Source organism: Synchiropus splendidus, chromosome 5 (genome assembly GCF_027744825.2).
Source record: "Synchiropus splendidus isolate RoL2022-P1 chromosome 5, RoL_Sspl_1.0, whole genome shotgun sequence".
Classification (NCBI taxonomy): Eukaryota; Metazoa; Chordata; class Actinopteri; order Syngnathiformes; family Callionymidae; genus Synchiropus; species Synchiropus splendidus.
This window is the reverse complement of record NC_071338.1, coordinates 24,252,008-24,270,378: the sequence shown is the minus strand read 5'-3', so window position 1 is coordinate 24,270,378 and position 18,371 is coordinate 24,252,008. Positions and strand designations below refer to the sequence as shown.

The 18,371-nt window shown below is 44.4% G+C and overlaps 1 protein-coding gene across 2 annotated transcripts in view; it reads left to right on the top strand.

Annotated features, from left to right (window-relative positions):
* The window catches only part of LOC128758741 (potassium/sodium hyperpolarization-activated cyclic nucleotide-gated channel 4-like), a 108,420-nt gene extending 91,212 nt beyond the window's left edge, over positions 1-17,208 (top strand). The window contains exons 8-9 of one of the 2 annotated variants that reach the window (XR_008414544.1): positions 783-3,217; positions 9,745-17,208. Coding sequence is in view for 1 of the 2 variants with exons in the window: in XM_053865025.1 (XP_053721000.1) it covers positions 783-3,088 (2,306 nt within the window). In the remaining variant the exon portion in view is untranslated. Of the gene's footprint in view, positions 1-782 lie in introns of both variants that reach the window. The other variant, XM_053865025.1, reaches the window with a different exon arrangement.
* Positions 17,209-18,371: the final 1,163 nt, after the last annotated feature.

Genomic DNA, 18,371 nt, shown 5'->3' with positions numbered 1-18,371 from the left:
GGCTCACGTACGACCTGAACGAGCCGCTGCACCTAAAAACATGAGCAAGGTGCAAAAGTTTTTTATCAAAAGTGACTTTTGAGAAGTGATGTGGATGAAGATTACAAAGGACTTTTTTTAGGTGCTGCGTTCAGTGTCAGAGTTTTTTTTATACTACTGAAAATAACTGGGTTGCTATGGCTTACTGGGTTGGCGTGTGGTGGGGGACAAAAATACCCAAGTGTGGGGCGTCAGTTTAGGGGCGGACCTGGAGGGGACACCTCTGTTGGGTTTTTTTATCTGGGAAACATCAAAATAATGTGGCCTCTTTTTCTCACTGGGAGAATTGTCTTGCCCAGGAGTAATGTAATGCAGTGTAGGACCATTTTTACGGCTCATTCGGTCAGGCATCCGGATGCTTGATAATCCATCTGTTTTACCTTATTTGTGACAACACATTCCCTCTCTCTTTCTTGGACAGCACATTGTGAGCAACAACATGGTGGCTGCCCGTATGCATACACGGGACAAGTCTCTCTACAAAACAAACGCTTGTTGGTTAGCTTGTTCGTCGGATGTACCGTTGAAAGAAAGACGTTATTCATGTCCTGACACTGATGAAGATGGCGTCTGCCCACTCGAGTCTGTCTGGCGCCTCCAGTTTGGATTCCCCCTTGAAAATTGAAGATACTGTAGCCTAGAAGCCATTGGAAATAGAAGGGAAACGTGAAGCACATATATTGCTTGTGCTGTTGCTCCATGCTAGAGGAGAAAATGACAAGTACTCATTTGTGTTTTCACAGGAAAGAAGAACTCCATCTTGCAGCATAAAGTGCAGCACGACCTGAGCTCCGGTGTACTCAACTACCAAGAGAATGAGATCATTCAGCAGATTGTGCAGCACGACAGGGACATGGCCACATGCGCGCACCTCATGCAAAACATCCCACCCCAGTCGCCCCCTTCGCCTACACCGGTCATCTGGGCTCCCCTCATCCAAGCGCCTCTCCAAGCAGCAGCTGCAACCACCTCTGTTGCCATTGCCTTGACGCACCATCCTAACCTTCCACCAACGCTGTTCAGACCTCCTGTTTCTGTGCTGGGATCATTAAAGGACCCTCCAAGCCGGCATAAAAAAGTCCAAACTTTTCTCCCCTCATCTACAGGTCCGAGTTCTACAGGGGACTCTCCAACAAGCACGCCGTCAAAACAGCGCTCTGCGGTGGACATGTCATTGTTGGCGTCTTTCCGGGCGCAACACATGACAGCAGGATCAGGATCATATGGCTCTAACAAACAAGGATCTGGCAATGGAAACGGAGCAGGAGCTGGGTTAAGTGGAGGAGGGGTTGCTGCCTTTTCCCTTGGGCGACAGTCATCTATCGGTTCTCCATCATCTAGTATGGCTCAACTCCACCCACAACCTCAGCGTCAGCAGTCGTTCCGCTCAAGCACACCGCCACTGTCCAATCTTTTCCACCAGGGTTCGAGCGGAAGTGGAAGTACAGGTTCAGGAATAAGCCACGGTGCTGGTGGAGGCTGTGGCGGTGCAACAGGTTGGTCGACAGGTGGAGCGGTTGGGGGTTCCATGGAGGGTGCAAGCGGAGGTGAAATGGTCTGGGCTGGTGAGGACTTTGCAACTCCTGCAATGGAGACCACCTCTGCTGCACACTGTCAAAGAGGAGCAGGTGGATCAATAGGAGGATTATCAGGGGAATCAATAGGTGGAGTATCTGAGGAATCAACAATTGGTGCTTCACCGAGATCAGCCGGTCCGACAAGTGTATCAGTTTCAGGTGTTTCCAGTGATGCAGGCAGAAGGTCAGTGGGGGGAGTCTCTCTTGGATCAATCAGTAGGACATCAAGGGGTTCACTGGAAGGTGTTACAGCTGATTTACTCTTCACCAAGTCCGCTCATGGTTCCTTAGGAAGAGCTTCTGGCCGCTCAGAGGAATCTGGTGAACTGGTTGTAGGAATGACATCTAGTGGGTCACTGAGAAGGGCGACACCCCAATCCGTGGTTATTTCAGGATTAACCAGAGGCATGTCTGTGGGACCTCTCCAAGGGCTTCCTGGCGATTCATCTATAGGGAATCCTTCAGAGTCATTAGCAAAGCCTTGTGGCGGGATGGTCACTGGTCTTATTGGAGCAAATCAGAGTGGGTCAAGTGGCGGATTCGTTGGAGTACATTGTAGCAGACCAAGTGAAGGTGGAAGCCACATAGCAGGGCCGTCGGTTTTACCTTCAGTAAGTGGGAACACTATTAGTTCCTCTTGTTGTCAGAGTCCAGTATCAACCAGCTCCTCGAGTCCACTGCCAGGTCAGCTACTCCAAAGCCAGCCCTTAGCCAAACCTCCAAACGTGACTCCTTTGCAGCAGTGTCCTGGAGGTGACAGGACTACCAGTGGCTTAAATCTCCTTCACTCTCCACCACATGGCTCTCCTTCGTCAACCAGGAGACAGCAAAGCCAACAGGCCACTGATGGATCCCCATCTTCTCTCAATCAGTTTAGTCTGGCAAGTCTCCAGTCTGGCTTTTTGCCTTCCCAGTTGTCACTTGAGAGGTCTGCCTTGGCCTCTTTGGCCCAGTATGGCTCTGCAAATGCCTCTCCTTGCCTTACTCCTGTGGCACCTAGCCCTACCATTCAAAGTCCAGTGACAGGCAGGACTTTCCACTACAGCGACCCCTCAAGTGTCACAGGATCCCACAGCTCCCTGCTCATGCCACAGTCTTCCCTTACTTCGCAGCTTCCATGCCAGCCACAAACTGCAGGACGAGACTCTCAGCTTGGCCGTTTCTCAGAGGATCTAAAGTTGTTATCCAGTTCACATCCAACGCTTCCACAAGAGACGCCGCAGGCTGTTGGCCAAATCCCTTGCTCATCAATGGAAACTGGCTATTACACCTCACCTTTCTCTTCCCCCACAATAGTGCCCAAACCCTGTAGCGCAGTACCAGGCCATATGACTCCTCCAGTCCAACTATCCCCGGGGCATCACCAGACTCAACAGCCCCCCGGAACATCTCATCTACAGAGGGGTTCTCCATCATACTCGGCAGATTTAGAGCCTCAAACTGTTCGCTCTAAACTTCCTTCCAACTTGTGAGGATTAGTCACACCCTCCTGTGCTCCTCCACACTGAAACACTATATACGCATTACATTTTTCTTTGTGAGACTGCTTTATTTTATCCCAATCTTTACTGTGATTTCCTCAGATTTCCCAAGACTACACCGTATGTCATTATTTTCTTCCTTTGTTTCATCTTTTATGTATAAAGTAGAAATATCCTTAACTTGTGGGACTCGGAGGGTGTGAATACCATCTTCATTAAGGGACATTTTCAATAACTATGCCAAATTCATCTGGTGATGGGATAGTCAGTATACCACTCAGTAATAATCCTTTTCTGCAGGAACCTATGCACTAATACCTGCATGTAAAAAAAAAGCTTTTGTGTGTTTCAGAACAATAGTTATCTAATCTTTTTGCTAAACAGAAACGCTTCTCTATGAAAGACTCTTGTACCGTCTCATACAGGATCACATATTGCTGATCTTTAAATGTATAGATTGTACTCATTTATCCTCGGTGTATACTTTTCTGGTTAGAGGTGAAAAAGACGTTTTAGGATACCAAAAAAGACTTCAGGTGAGGACATAACCTCGCCTCCTCTAGGCCCTGCAATCCTTCTTTTATACCACATAATTGTAAAAGAACTGTTTTTGTATGCTGGGAGAAAGGGTTCAGGCTCTTCAGACAACAGCTTTGGAGCTACTGGCTTCTTGTCGGGTCCTCAACTCCGTCCTAACAAGCTCACTTTGTCTTCCAAGCTCATGCCGCTAATGTGTGTAGAGTGCATTTGTTCAATTTTCTTCCTGATGGTGTGCAACTGTAAATGTGTGAAAGCTTGTGGGGACGCCTCATCGATCAGTCAGGTACGGTTCAAACAAAGTTTAGGGCAGGTATCTGGATCCTAAATATGAGCAATTCAAGGGTGTGGAGAGAGCATTTTTTATCTGTTTCAAGAATTCTAAAGCAGGGTTTAGGCTCAGAAGAAGGCCATTTAATGTAACACTACTTTCGATTTGGAGGACGGATGGATGTCTTTGTGACGTTGGCCGCGCTGTCACATTTTTTCCTTCGCTGTCCTTTGGGTAAATACTCAAAGTAACATGAGTTGGGTCTGGCATTGGCATCTAAGAAACCTTTGGGCTGCATCCTCATCTACCCATCATATGAACTCTTTCTTATTTGGGGAAAGGTTTTTTTTTTTTCTGTGCACCGACTCTACTCAACTATTTGGCTTGTACAAGGTGAACTGACTGAAAACAAAATCTCGTGCTCCCAATTACGTGTGCAGACTGAGCCAGAATACAACATACTGAATTGGACAACGGTTAAAAACAAAGTGCTCATGGAAAAGCAACATGATTTTTTTTAGTGTTCATATTTTGTTGAAACAATTGTAAGACCCAACTCTTCACAATCACAGCAGAAGTATGGGGGTGAAGACGCCACCCACCTGCCATATTAACAGCTCCTATTTCGGTACATCACATGAGAACCAAATGAACTTCCAAATCCACCTCCTGGCTTCCTTTCTTTTTCAAAATGATTGTCTTACAAGTCACATAAACGTCTACAACACTTCATGTCTGTTTTGCTTTGTGTAGCAAAGGTGAACAGCTTTATCATTAATATATATATGAAATTATAAAGTATATAAACACACACGCACTGTATGTAAATGTAAAATGAAAAGACCATGATTCATCTCATACACATTTTCGTAGACATTTATGATACTGATAAGCTTTATTTATTGTTCATATCTTTGTAGTAAGAATTACAAAGATTTTTTTCTACATTTTCTTTTACATGGACATGATCTTTATGCAGTATATAGAGTTTCTTCATGTTAATATGAAGAAAGACAACATGTAATTTATTTGTGGCGAGACGATGCAGTATTGATGTTGACCTTTGTTGGTGTAGTTTTTAGTTTGTCTCGAAGAAGTCTGAAGTTGGAACCAAAAAATGGAAGTGTCGAGTCAGGCGTTGTGTCTCGCACTGAAGTGCAGCACGTGAGCAGTTTAGTTCCACTTTGAGTCTCATCCCGGATCTGAGAATGCAGTCCTGTGTTTTTGGCATTGTGGAAGTTCAGGGACAACTTCTACTTCAGTCTTCTTTATGTCATTGTGTTTGTGTTGTCTACCTCATAGTACCTGCAAGCTAATATCCAGACTATTACTACAACAAGTAGGTCACTTTCATGGACGTAGAAGTGCATTTCCAAGAATGGACTCCCGCTTACAGTATACATAACTGTTGTCATGACTCTTCTGATTGGACTTAGTTCTAGTACTGCTAACAGATGCCATTTATTGCTTCCATAATCATGATTTCCGTATTTTTTTTTACCTTGTCGCATCAGACCAATGAAGTTGCATCCGTTTTCTTAACATAAAAGCACTCTATCCCCAGCCACCTCTCCGATGTTCCCGTAGCTCCACCTCGAGTGCCGGGGTGTCCACGGGACACTCGAGAACTACGCATAAAACGCCTTCACGTTCAGAACGTCACCGAGTTTTCATTTTTTCATCATTTATCAGACTTCATACTGGACCCCGTTTTCACCCGTTTCGACCTAGAACAGTGCAGCTTATGTGTGTATATAATATATTTCATTCTTAAATTTGGTTGGTGCAGCTCATATTCACATACGGTAACTTGGAAACTAATCGTTTATTAGACCTGCACTGACCACAGAACCAAGACAGCAGCGGAGTTCAGTCCACCCAGCTTCAGTACAAACATCCTCAATCACGTAACGGTGCCGCATCTCTCTTCATGATGAAGTTCAAAAACAAGAACAACATTTGGAATGTCCTCTGGTCGCCAGTTGAAACCGTAAATGGAACGTCCACACTACCTACCTGTATGTTGAATAACTCATTTGATGCATGTCCGTGTTCTCGAATACCTCAGTGGGAGGTATCACGACTCTCCCAGAGGAGACTCGTGGTGTTCTGCTCCTACATGTCTGCTGGTAGCTCATCATCAAGACAGACCCGGGTTCCTCTCAGACAGCTGAGTCCCCGGCACCGTCACAGAACTCAGCCACGGCAGCCTAATTTAACAAGACAAGTCTGTAATCCCTTGACCCTTCGCAGACGATGGTGGACTCGGAGATGCACAGTGACCGTCTCCCCCTCCCCTCATTACAGTTCCCACAAGTCCCTCTAATAAGGAACAACAGGACAGATTCATGACACGACACATGGCGACACTTGGGCACAGCAAAGCACGAATGTGGGAACCTTGATCCAGGGTGGATGCTAGATCCTCACCGACCACATTAGTTCTGATCGGATCTCTGAAAAGTGTTATTCTCACCGACATTGCCTTCATGGAGTTCTTGGATCCTAGAGCGCATTCTTAGTCAAATCCTAGATGAGTCTGCTGAGACACAAAACCTGTTTCATTTTATAAAGTTCAACCAAATGCGGGTTTTCTTTTGGGTGTAATGCTGACATTGGACTTTCAGTTACATTCACACCACATGTGACACTTTGGCTATTTGCATACAAGTCGTCGTTGGATTCTGAGTTGATGGCATCCGCCGCCTCTCCAGTCAGTCTGCTGGGGCTGGTTCTAAAGTTAGTGAAGCATGGCGGATCAGATCCTTAGGAGGAGCTCAGTGACTGAATGCTAGCGACCGCTAGGATCAGCTTCCATTTCTTGAAGACTCTTTCCTCTCCTTCCATTACTCTGAAACCAGGCCTCTGATCAGTTAACATGCCATGGCTTGTCACCAGAGTTCCGATCTTTCGACTTCAGATTTGGTTTGACAAATGTCGCCTGTCTCTTCAAACACGGCTGCAACCCTGTTGCCTCACATCCCCTGCGCCACGCTGTAGCATGACAGTTCAGCTCTCCTCTACGTTGCCTTTTTGGTTATACCTGGGCAGCTTATGGAGTCACTCACATCTGTGTTGTACCTGAGGGACGTTCAGCCTGACCACTTTCACTTGATTCCTGTATTTTCAACGTCACTGGGACACATCGATACATGTGCAGCTAGGTGGCTTCTTGAGTTTCTCTTCTCTTATTCCGGAGTCAAAAGTTGGTCATGATAACTCTGTGCCAGGTATGACAACTTTACCATCTATGATTTGTTTAGCCACTAAAGCACTCCAGCCACAAATTCAAGTCAGTATATTTTATACTTTAACTTTTGTTAACTGAAAATACGCAAAGCATTCTGGGTACTCTGGGTGTTCATTCTCATTCTTTCCTCAATCTCACTCCTCAACTTAACTTCCTGAGAATCGGGACAGTCCTTGCACTCCGCGGGAGGGAGCATTTTCGAGGTTGAGGATTAAGGTCTCTGGCCTCAAGTCTTGGTCTTGGACTTGAATGCCCTGACGTCGGTCTTGACTCGCTATATGTTGACAAAGCACTGGAGTCCTTGTATGACCGAGAAAGCACCATGAATCTGCAACATATTTGACTGTTCATTGATGACCGTAATGCCTTAATAAATTACGCCCGGTTTCGTAATTTCCCGGGAGGCCGTGTAATCCCCCCTTCCAGGCAACGACTTGAAAACAGCCAAAAATGGGTAACAAGATTTTCACCTGACAGCCATGTTTATTCTTCAAGGGGATTTGCTATTTTTGTCCTCCCAGACTGTTTGCTGCATCTGAAGCGTAATGTGGAGTGGAGACAGTTTTCTAGAGGAGTCAGCTGGGAGTTAGACGGGAAACTTCAGAAGTTTATAGAACAGAAAAACGTGGTGAGTCACTCAGCTTCAGCAGTTCCTGCAGCAAATTGTTTTTTTTTTTCCGTCATGTCACCGTGTGGTTCCCACTCGAGATGTTATTTGGAGGTTAACAGGAGCTAGATTCCTGAAGGCGGCTGGGTTTTTTTCGTCACACAATTCTTTGTTTTTCGTGTGTTCCCTCACACAGTCTGAGTCATGAATGGAGTCCTAAGAAAACATTTCACCTCATCACCTTCCTAGATGTTTTTCCTGGTATTTCCAACAAAACAAGAGACAGGAAACAGGAAGATCTGCACGGTTCCTTTGTTTCTTGGCTATATCTCTCCAACTCGTCATGTATATGAATATAATAGTGACTCAACAGAGCCATGAGTCATGGATGGAGACTCAGGTTATTGTTAGGAACCAGTGATGGACTGCTGTCAAGGTCACATTGTTCTTGAGCTGAAGCAAGTGGAATTTAGTTTCGGGTTATGATGAGGGTTTCATTTGAAACATTGATCTCCTATTTTAGCTCCACCTACTTTGGGTCAGGAAGTTGGAAGCGGCCTGAATGTGCTGGACAGGAGATTGAAACAAATTTATCATAGCAGACTTGTGTAGCTCTTTCTGCGGTAGCACTGACGTGTGTTGCATATGTGTAGCTGATCTTCTCCGGTCGTCATTGGTCTAACTCTATTATGATTATGGGCTGGTTGGTTGATGAGTCAGCAGCGCAGCAGTGGGTCAGAACCTGTTGATTCTCAGGAGGGGTTCATGATTTAGGGTTTGTTTGGGAAATGAAACTGTCACTCCAGGATTTTTATTTGTTGCTTCCAAATATGCCTGATTTAGTGGCAGATAAAAAAAAATGTCATGAAAGTAGCGATCATTGTTCTGGAACAACATGACAAGAAATAAGGACCTTTGCAAATTATCTTGTAAAAACAAGTGTCTGTTTTTAGCCTAAAACCGCTGCAATCATTTCTAACAAAACTTGCTTTTTTGCCAAAAAAAAGAGTATTTCAAGTGCAAAGAGCACGCACAAACAAAATAAAAAGGTAAATGTATATGCTTCTTACCTTTTTGAATGAATTCAGTCGATTCCTTTTGGAAAAATTAAATCATGCTGCGCAGTTAGATATGAAATGCAGGTGTTGGAGAACCAAATGGACTCAGGATGGTGGAGGCAGCGTAGAAGACATGGATGAATGAAAGCAGCCAGAAACCTTAGCAATGGCAGACATTGGTAAACGAATAGTGAAAAATAAAATCATCATCCTGTTGGACAAACACAATTGTTTTGTGATACTTTGTCGCCTTACATTATGACCAGCTGTTCTGGCTTTTGTTGCCGGAACACATGATCTTCAGTAGCTAAACTCTTCACAAACTCACTTAGAAAACACATCTAAAACATATTTTCCTTTAACTCTCAGTAAGAAAGGCAAATATTGAGGGAAAGGGGAGTAAGAAGGACGTCATTTTTTTTTTTTTTGCTACTTTCCTCCCACAGCTCAGATTAATTGGTGGGTCATGGTCGAGTTTGCACGTAAACATGGGAGGCGGTTTTGTCTCTTTTTTATCCTCTTTCTTTCCTGCAGGCTTCAGTTAGAGATGATAGTTGTGTTGACCTGATGGCAACCAGACCTTTCTCATATCAATCTCAACGACAGCCTCCTCTTTGTATCTCTTTTGTTGCGCTACCTCTATGATACATGTGGAATCACTGGTGTGTTTGTGTGTGTCTGTTGTAAAGCAATATTCCGAACGGTCCGGCACCAGGGTGTTATTGTCCCGTCTCTTCACCAACCATCAAGTCGGCTCATTTCAGGTTAAAATCCTGCTGCTTGAAAAATGTTTTTGCTTCATGACCCGAGCGCTGATGAGTATGGGAATAATATTAAATTATAAAATAAATATATTAATCAAGCTATATTATTAAATAGAATTTATAATGTTTTGTTAAATAATAATAAGATTGTGTTCAACAGATGCAGAGAATAAGGGAATGGCATCTGATATGAGGAACCTTTTGGAGACCATCTGTGGCGTCGTAAACCAATTAATCAGGTGGAGAACGGATGAGTTGACAGAAGCAAGATACCAAAGAAGGACGTATTGGGTCATCTGCTCCGCCATTGTCGCCAATAAAGGATAGATGTATAAACATCCTAAAGGGATTTCCAGACGTGGTGGAGGCGACACAAGATTTGGAATGCGACTCCAGTGGCCTGGACCATAAGGAGACCTGGACCAATCGGTGGAGACTGCACCCCAAGATTGAAGACTGCAGACTGAAAACATATAAAAAGGGTCAGGGCCAGATAGTCTTTGTCACTCTACACCACTGGAGCTAAGGCTAAGTCAGGCGTAGTTGTGGACCCAGAGCTCTGTTAGGGTAATTAGACTCCTCTGTCAGGGAATAAATTCTTTTTGATTTTAAGTTGTGGGCTTTTGGTAGTCATTCTCACGAGTAAACGAACACGCGGAAGATACATTAAAGGTGTAGATTCCTACAATTTGGTGACCCCGACGTGATCGTGAGGTGGCTGGATAACAGGACAGAGGAGTCGGACTTGATTTCTGTTGGACAATTGGTCTCCACGGTGCACCGGACTAAAGGTGAGCAGAAACCTGTTTGAGATATCACGAATTCTGCACATTGGATAAGAACTATTTTGGAGACTGGTTGGAAGACAGTGTTTGGTCCATAGTCATTTTAGTTAAAGACAAAAGCGGGGTTTGGTTCTTTTTATTTTTGAATGCAAATCAGCCAGAGAGCGGGGTTTGGTTCCTTTTTTATTTGTGAATGCAAATCAGCCAGAGAGCGGGGTTTGGTTCCTTTTTTATTTGTGAATGCAAATCAGCCAGAGAGCGGGGTTTGGTTCCTTTTTTATTTGTGAATGCAAATCAGCCAGAGAGCGGGGTTTGGTTCCTTTTTTATTTGTGAATGCAAATCAGCCAGAGAGCGGGGTTTGGTTCCTTTTTTATTTGTGAATGCAAATCAGCCAGAGAGCGGGGTTTGGTTCCTTTTTTATTTGTGAATGCAAATCAGCCAGAGAGCGGGGTTTGGTTCCTTTTTTATTTGTGAATGCAAATCAGCCAGAGAGCGGGGTTTGGTTCCTTTTTTATTTGTGAATGCAAATCAGCCAGAGAGCGGGGTTTGGTTCCTTTTTTATTTGTGAATGCAAATCAGCCAGAGAGCGGGGTTTGGTTCCTTTTTTATTTGTGAATGCAAATCAGCCAGAGAGCGGGGTTTGGTTCTTTTTTATTTGTGAATGCAAATCAGCGAAAAAGCGGGGTTTGGTTCAATTTGCATATGAATGCAAAGCAGCCATAGAGCGGGCTTTGGTTCATTTTGCATGAACGCGAGTCAGTTTGGAACTGGACTCGGTTCTGTCCCGCCGTAGACTGGCTTGAGATCGGACGCGATCTCATTTTGCAATGTTGCTGTACACATAGGGGATTTTTGGGACCCCCTGAAACAGCGTAGAGTTTTATGCCTGGTCGGATACCAGGAGAATAGAGTTTTATACTTGATCGGATATCAAGACAGAGTTTTATGCCTGGTCGGATACCAGGAGAATAGAGTTTTATACTTGATCGGATATCAAGACAGAGTTTTATGCCTGGTCGGATACCAGGAGAATAGAGTCCTATCCTGGGTCAGATGCCCAGTAAATATAGTTTGTACTTGTCTTTTACCCGAGGTCAGGGACCTGTGTTATATAAAAAAAAAAAAAAAAAAGAGAGAGAGAGCGAGGGAAAAGTAAATTGGTAAAAGAAGAGATGAATTCGTTGCTTAGTAAGTCAGAGGAAGATCGGTGGTCGGATGTGTGTATTTTACATGGATGTAATAAGTATAATAACAAGAGTCAGAAAAAGATGGATGACTTGTATGCGGAGATAGAGACACAAGTTTTGGCTGGGGTGGATAAGGAGAGAAAAGAAAAACATAGAAAAAGATTAAATAAAGAGTGGGTGGTGTTAGGGAAGGAGAAGGAATTTCTGAGGCACAAATGTACTATGGAACATTTATCTGAGAATTTGCAGCAGAAGGAAAGAAGAGTTGTGGATAAAGGAAAGAAGTTGAAAGATGAGGTGAAAACAGCTACATGGTTGAAAACAAGGGAGCTGAGGGAGTTGAGAGAAGAGAATCAGGAGACCAGAATGCTGTTTGTGATATGATGGTAGTGGCTTCAGTGTTAGGGGAGGAAGCAGCCCCACCCCCCGTGACGGAGTCCACAACAGGTCACAGACAGGAGCGCGCAGACGAGCTATCCAACTATCCAATGATGATCAACAATCAGGGAGTATTGCAGTATCATGAGTGGGAGATGAAAGATCTGACCCTGGTAACTAATAAATTGCCAAGTTTGACTGCAGGTGGTGAAGAGTGGATTGGAGCATTAAAGACACATATGGACAGCATTTTACTTGCAGTTGGCGATGTGGTGAGAATCACCCGTGCATGTTACAGTTCAGTATAACAATTTGACCAAATTCTTTACATGACCGGACTTGATTCTGTAGAGTTAACTTCTCCTTTTGGAGGTTTTGCTTCTTATTTTTTACAGTGATCAGAGACTTGTTCCCTTAAGTGCCCCGACAGTTCCGACTCTGCCAGACTACACGCCAGCCACGGACCCCAGCTCTCACTATGACAAGTGCCTGACTCTGTGGACCGATAAAACTGGTGCACGTCCGTCCAGAAATGATGCAGCAGAGGTGGTTTTTAGAATTGCAATCATGAAAAGAAGTTAAATCAGAATTGGGTATAAACCTGGATCTGATGGATGCTGAGCAAAAATATTTTAAAAGACATGTTCATTATCTCAAACTTTTTGCAGATCATCACGCTGAATCTGAAAAAAAAAAAAAAAAAATGGCAAGGACAAGCAGGACCAGCTTTTGAAGCTGCGACTCGCATCAGTCCGTCGTAATGCCATGATTCACAAACAAAGAGGGAAGGATAAAGTTAAAGGGGAGAAACAGATGTGGATGGATCAGGGAACCGGTCAATCGAGAGGCAGAGCCATGGATCGTGGGAGGGGTGACCTTGGAGGCGGTAGGGGAAGCATCACTCAACCCGCCTACCAGCAACAACCTCAAGTGTGTCATCGCTGCGGAGATCCAACCCACTGGGTGAGAGACTGTCCACACCCTCCTGTGTTACAACAAAGTTTTGGAGGAGTGGCAATGAGAGGCGCCAGACCCGGACCTAGGGGAGGGGGAGCCCCCAGAGGTCGAGGTGGTCGAGGACCAGCGCCCTGGAATGAACAACCTTATCTACCGCAGCAGCAGAGTCCAGCCTCTGTCAAAGTGGAGGGACAGACTGTCAACATGTTAATGGACACTGGAACCAGACTGTCCTCCATCAAGCCTTCGAATCCCACCAAAGAGACATTCTGGAAATCACATGAACTGCAGCCTCAATGACTCAAGAGCAAGAAGGGGAAGGTGGTGTGTACTCGACCTTCCTGCTGTGGAAGCCCTGGAACGATCCAGTGGCCTCATTAAGACCTCCGATTGACCCCCTCCACCTCACTCTGTTTTATGGCCAAAATCAAGATTTGATCTACTAAGAAGCATTTGAATCAGTTAAAGGGGGAAGAATGGCAATTCTCAAGTACCTGCATTTGTGTAGGGAAACAGGGAGTAGCTGTAGCTACCAAACTGACATTGTCACAAGGTGAGTGGTATATGATGTCCGAAACATCTAATCCACACATCTTTCTTCAACCAGTTCACAGGCATGAGCTCAGAGAGCTGGGACCCATGGTGAAGCAGTGTGAGGCAGCGGAAGACTGACAGAGTGGGCAAGTACCAAACGTGCCGTTTTCACCTTTGCTAAACGCTTTTTGTATCCAGGATAAAACAGGAGATTCAGATGTTCTGGCCACACTAACTAGGTTTCACGGACGAGAGCGCTCTGATCATGAATTATCAGCAGAGATGTTGGACACCCTGCCTGATTCGCTGTGGTCATGAAGACCAGCGGACGTGGGCCACTGTGTCCATTGTGAACCGATAACGTTTGAAATCACACGGCACACTGGCGCGTTTGTTAATGTTCCACAATATTCACGTAAACAGGAGGCGTCTGAGGAGATTGCCAACACTTATTTTACCGATAAAGAAAGCAGACTGCGTTAATTACCGTATGGCACATGACCTCAGAGAAATTAATCAGGTAACATTAACATTGTGCATTCCAGTGTCTGACTCGCACAGATATTGGAATGTGTTAAGTCCAAAATTTCAGTGGTTTAGAGTGAACGATTTGGCAAATGCGTTTTTCTGTATCTCATTAGCTCCAGAATGTAGAAAGTTCTTTGCGTTTATGTATCACATGAGTCCCACAAGGGTGGAAATTGAGCCGTGGGATTTTCAGCCAATATTTGTGTGACATGCTCTCCACTGTTTCATTACCTACAGGTGCTTTCTTGGTATGGTATCTCGACGATCTGTACATTGCGACAGAATCGTTCTGGTATTTGTTTGGAGGCTACCAGGATGATTTTGCTCAGATGTGTTAGTATCTGATGATGTTGTAAACGGTGTACTCAACCAAAAGAAAGGTGAGGATATTTGGATTCTGTGTATGTTGTGAGTTGTTGATTTGGCATTTTGGAGACGCACGGTTTTGTAACAGCGACTGGGGATCCAGTTGCATATGGGGATCTCAGTCATAGGTTGGACACAAGGCTGTCAACCCTGCGCAGCGGTGGTGGTGGTTAAATGCCCAGGACACATGAAGGTGAACACATAGGTTGCCAGGGGTAACCAGGCGGCAGATGCAGCAGCAAGGAGGCTGCAGGCTGTCAGGTTTCTCCTCAATGAGGTAAGCAAGTTGAGGACTTGTTACCTGAAATCACTTTACAAGTTATTCAGCAGCTACAGGCGAATGCGCTGGACAGTGAGAAGCAAGACTGGAGTGCCGCTGGGGCCTAATGGAACGCTGATCAGGGGCTGTGGTTCAGCCCAGGGAAGGGACCAAGAAGAGTGGTCCTTCCTGATGATTTGTCAGAGTTTCAGCATTGGTCCAACGATGAAGAGGATGATGCAGCAGACGGAGTCAGGGAGGACTCCGGGTGAAGTGGTGGTCATGGACTACACAGACATGATCACACCGGTGTAGATAAAGAGGTATATGTTGGTGATGGTGGATACTTTTTCAGGACGGCCTGAGGTGTATCTGTGTGCAAGGAAGGATTTGTTGTCTGTCATCAAAGCGCTGGTTAACCATTATATTTCTACCCATGGGTTTTCAGGAATTATCACATCACATCACATCACAGATCGCATGCATTTTACAGCAAAATTAATGGAAAAGCTGTGTAGCTCCTGGGATTGATTTTTAAATTTGGTTTGCATATCATCCCTAATCTCAAGATCACGTTGAACAAAGGAATCGTATGCCGAAATAGCATTTGGCCAAGACATGTGCACAAACAGGGCTGAATTGGCTGTAAGCCCTGCCTATAGTTCTTTTGGCAATCAGACAATCTATTAACCGCCGGACAGGGTTCACACTTTTTGAACTCCTGACTGGTCGTCTGATGCCTGGTCCAGCCTCGGTGCTGCTCCAGCCGGAAGTGGACCCACCAGCCGGCTATAAGCCCTACTGGGAGCAACTTTCTTCATGTTTTTGTGCGCAGGACGATGCGACTTTTACAGCTGAACCAGACGGACCCCCGCCAGCGTCATCCATTTATCTTCATGTGTTGCAGAGAAAGTGGTCCGAACTACTTTGGACTGGATCTTTTGAAGTCATGGTTCAAGCTAAATGTATTGTCACTAGTTTTTGTTTTTTTTGCTCATTTCATATTTTGCAGGAAAATATAAAAAGGGGGACAATAAGATGATGGTGATGGACAAAGAAGGACAGCTGGTGACTTTTGGGGATCTGGTGATCTCTTTGGGAGTAATGTCATGGCTGTGGTGGTTAGGAGATAAGGAACCCAACCTGGTAGGACCTGGTGATGAGACCCTAATCATGAATAGGAACAAGAGATCACCAGACCCATGAGAGGAGACGATGGGAAACATCTGGAAGAAGAAAATATTGTATCCTTGGCATGAAATGTTTGAAATCCTTATTGTCAAGTTTGATTTTTATTTACTTCAATCCTGACATTGATTTTAATTTTAATTTTAATACCAGGGAGAGTTTTGTGAACTATTTTTGATGTGTTGTTGATCTCTTTAGGAAGAGATCAAAAGGGGGATTATGGGAATAATATTAAATTATAAAATAAATATATTAATCAAGCTATATTATTAAATAGAATTTATAATGTTTTGTTAAATAATAATAAGATTGTGTTCAACAGATGCAGAGAATAAGGGAATGGCATCTGATATGAGGAACCTTTTGGAGACCATCTGTGGCGTCGTAAACCAATTAATCAGGTGGAGAACGGATGAGTTGACAGAAGCAAGATACCAAAGAAGGACGTATTGGGTCATCTGCTCCGCCATTGTCGCCAATAAAGGATAGATGTATAAACATCCTAAAGGGATTTCCAGACGTGGTGGAGGCGACACAAGATTTGGAATGCGACTCCAGTGGCCTGGACCATAAGGAGACCTGGACCAATCGGTGGAGACTGCACCCCAAGATTGAAGACTGCAGACTGAAAACATATAAAAAGGGTCAGGGCCAGATAGTCTTTGTCACTCTACACCACTGGAGCTAAGGCTAAGTCAGGCGTAGTTGTGGACCCAGAGCTCTGTTAGGGTAATTAGACTCCTCTGTCAGGGAATAAATTCTTTTTGATTTTAAGTTGTGGGCTTTTGGTAGTCATTCTCACGAGTAAACGAACACGCGGAAGATACATTAAAGGTGTAGATTCCTACATGAGAGGTGGCCAAAACTGCTGCTCTCCGGATTAGCGAGACGCCGGGATTGAGGCGGAGAGAAATGTGTTCCTGCTTCTTACAGTTTCGATCGGTTAAGTGTGTGTAATCCCACAGACTATTATTTTAGTGCGGCGCATATATATTTTTGCGTATTTATGTGTTTATTTTTTGACAAGTGACGTCACCACAGTGAAGCATACTATAACAATAAGAAGCAATGTCCATCAAACTGTGTTTGTACAGCTTATATGTCGCAGATTTTTAAGGGAACTTTTTGCATCGTATAATCTCTCTACTCGCATGACAGCGAATGAGTTTTTGTTACAGACTTTTTACCTGGACGGATGTCGACCAGTGGGACAACTGGAGAACCTCTGAAGTGGACAGTGCTCCGGCGGTTCGGCCGAAGACAATGGGATTATCAATCTATTTTTCTCAGCCTTCACACTGGAACTTAGCAATAAGACATCTGTACTTGTGTGGCTGCGGACGCTGTGCTGACCCTTGTGACCGCCGCAGCTGCGGCACCTGGTGTGTGTGTGTGTGTGTGGGGAGGAATCGAAGGAGGACAGTCGATAAGCACACACATACTGGATGAAATAAAACGTTATAGAATAAAATATGAAAATAATCTCTCAGGGGTGTTGGTCTTTATTTCACTCCACACACATACATATTACTTACGGCCGGGACTTCGACGCAATATTTTCGGTGAATTAAGAGTTCACCGATCACTGGAGCACCGTGTTTAACTCTGAATTCTGGTGCCAAATTGATTGAGTCTTCATTATTATTTATTTTTTTTGGTCAAGTCAAACTTAATTTCATCTAAAATACTTCATGATGCAGTTCCTCAAAACAGTCACCTTCTTTTTCTATTTGAGAATCAAATAAAGACTTAAACCCAGTAAATGTTGCTGTGTTACTGAAGGTGAAACCAAAGGATTTGATCTGCATTTACATCTCAAGGACTCTTTTATTTGAGTCACATCATTTTCTGTTGAATCTATGACACTCACGTCGATTCAACTTCCTCACCAACACGGGGACTGTTTGAAAGATGTTTTATTTATCCATAAACCACAGAACCATGCAACAATCGATGGGAAATCCCAGTCTTATTTAAATTGACTTTTCAATATAGTAGCAAGATATTTCAACTGAAGACAGTTAAGTCATCTCTGTTTCCAACTGTAGCATCTCTCTATCCTGACTTGTGTCTGACCTGAATCCCACAGCAGATATTCTCCCGTCTTGTTCTGCCTGACTGATCCTGAGCTGTAGGTGACTCTGTGCCAAACGGCCCATTGTGACCAGTGAGGTCGGTCAGACCCAAATTTCCCATCCTCAAGCCCCTGCTTTTCCCAGCCAGTGAGGAGTGAGACGGCTCCCTATAAGAATCTCTTCTTCCCCCGGCTCCTCGGTTTCAAAGACTGAAGACAGCTTGAGGAAGACAACTTCCTTGATCCACATTCCACATTGTACATTTGCGTAAAGCCGCATTAACCCTCTTTAAATTCACTCTTTTCACCTCAGGGAAGCTGAGATTTCAACGCACGCATGGGTTGGCTTGGCGGCTAGATGTGTTTCCTGTTCGCCTATTTATCATTCCATCCATTCAATGTCTCTGAAAAGCATCACTCTAGAAATAACAGGCACCACTGGCCACACAGCGCATGGAAGTTCGCTTGATGAACATCTTAAAATCTGACGCTTTCTCCATTTTCGTTCGAGAGCTGAGCCCATTTTTCTC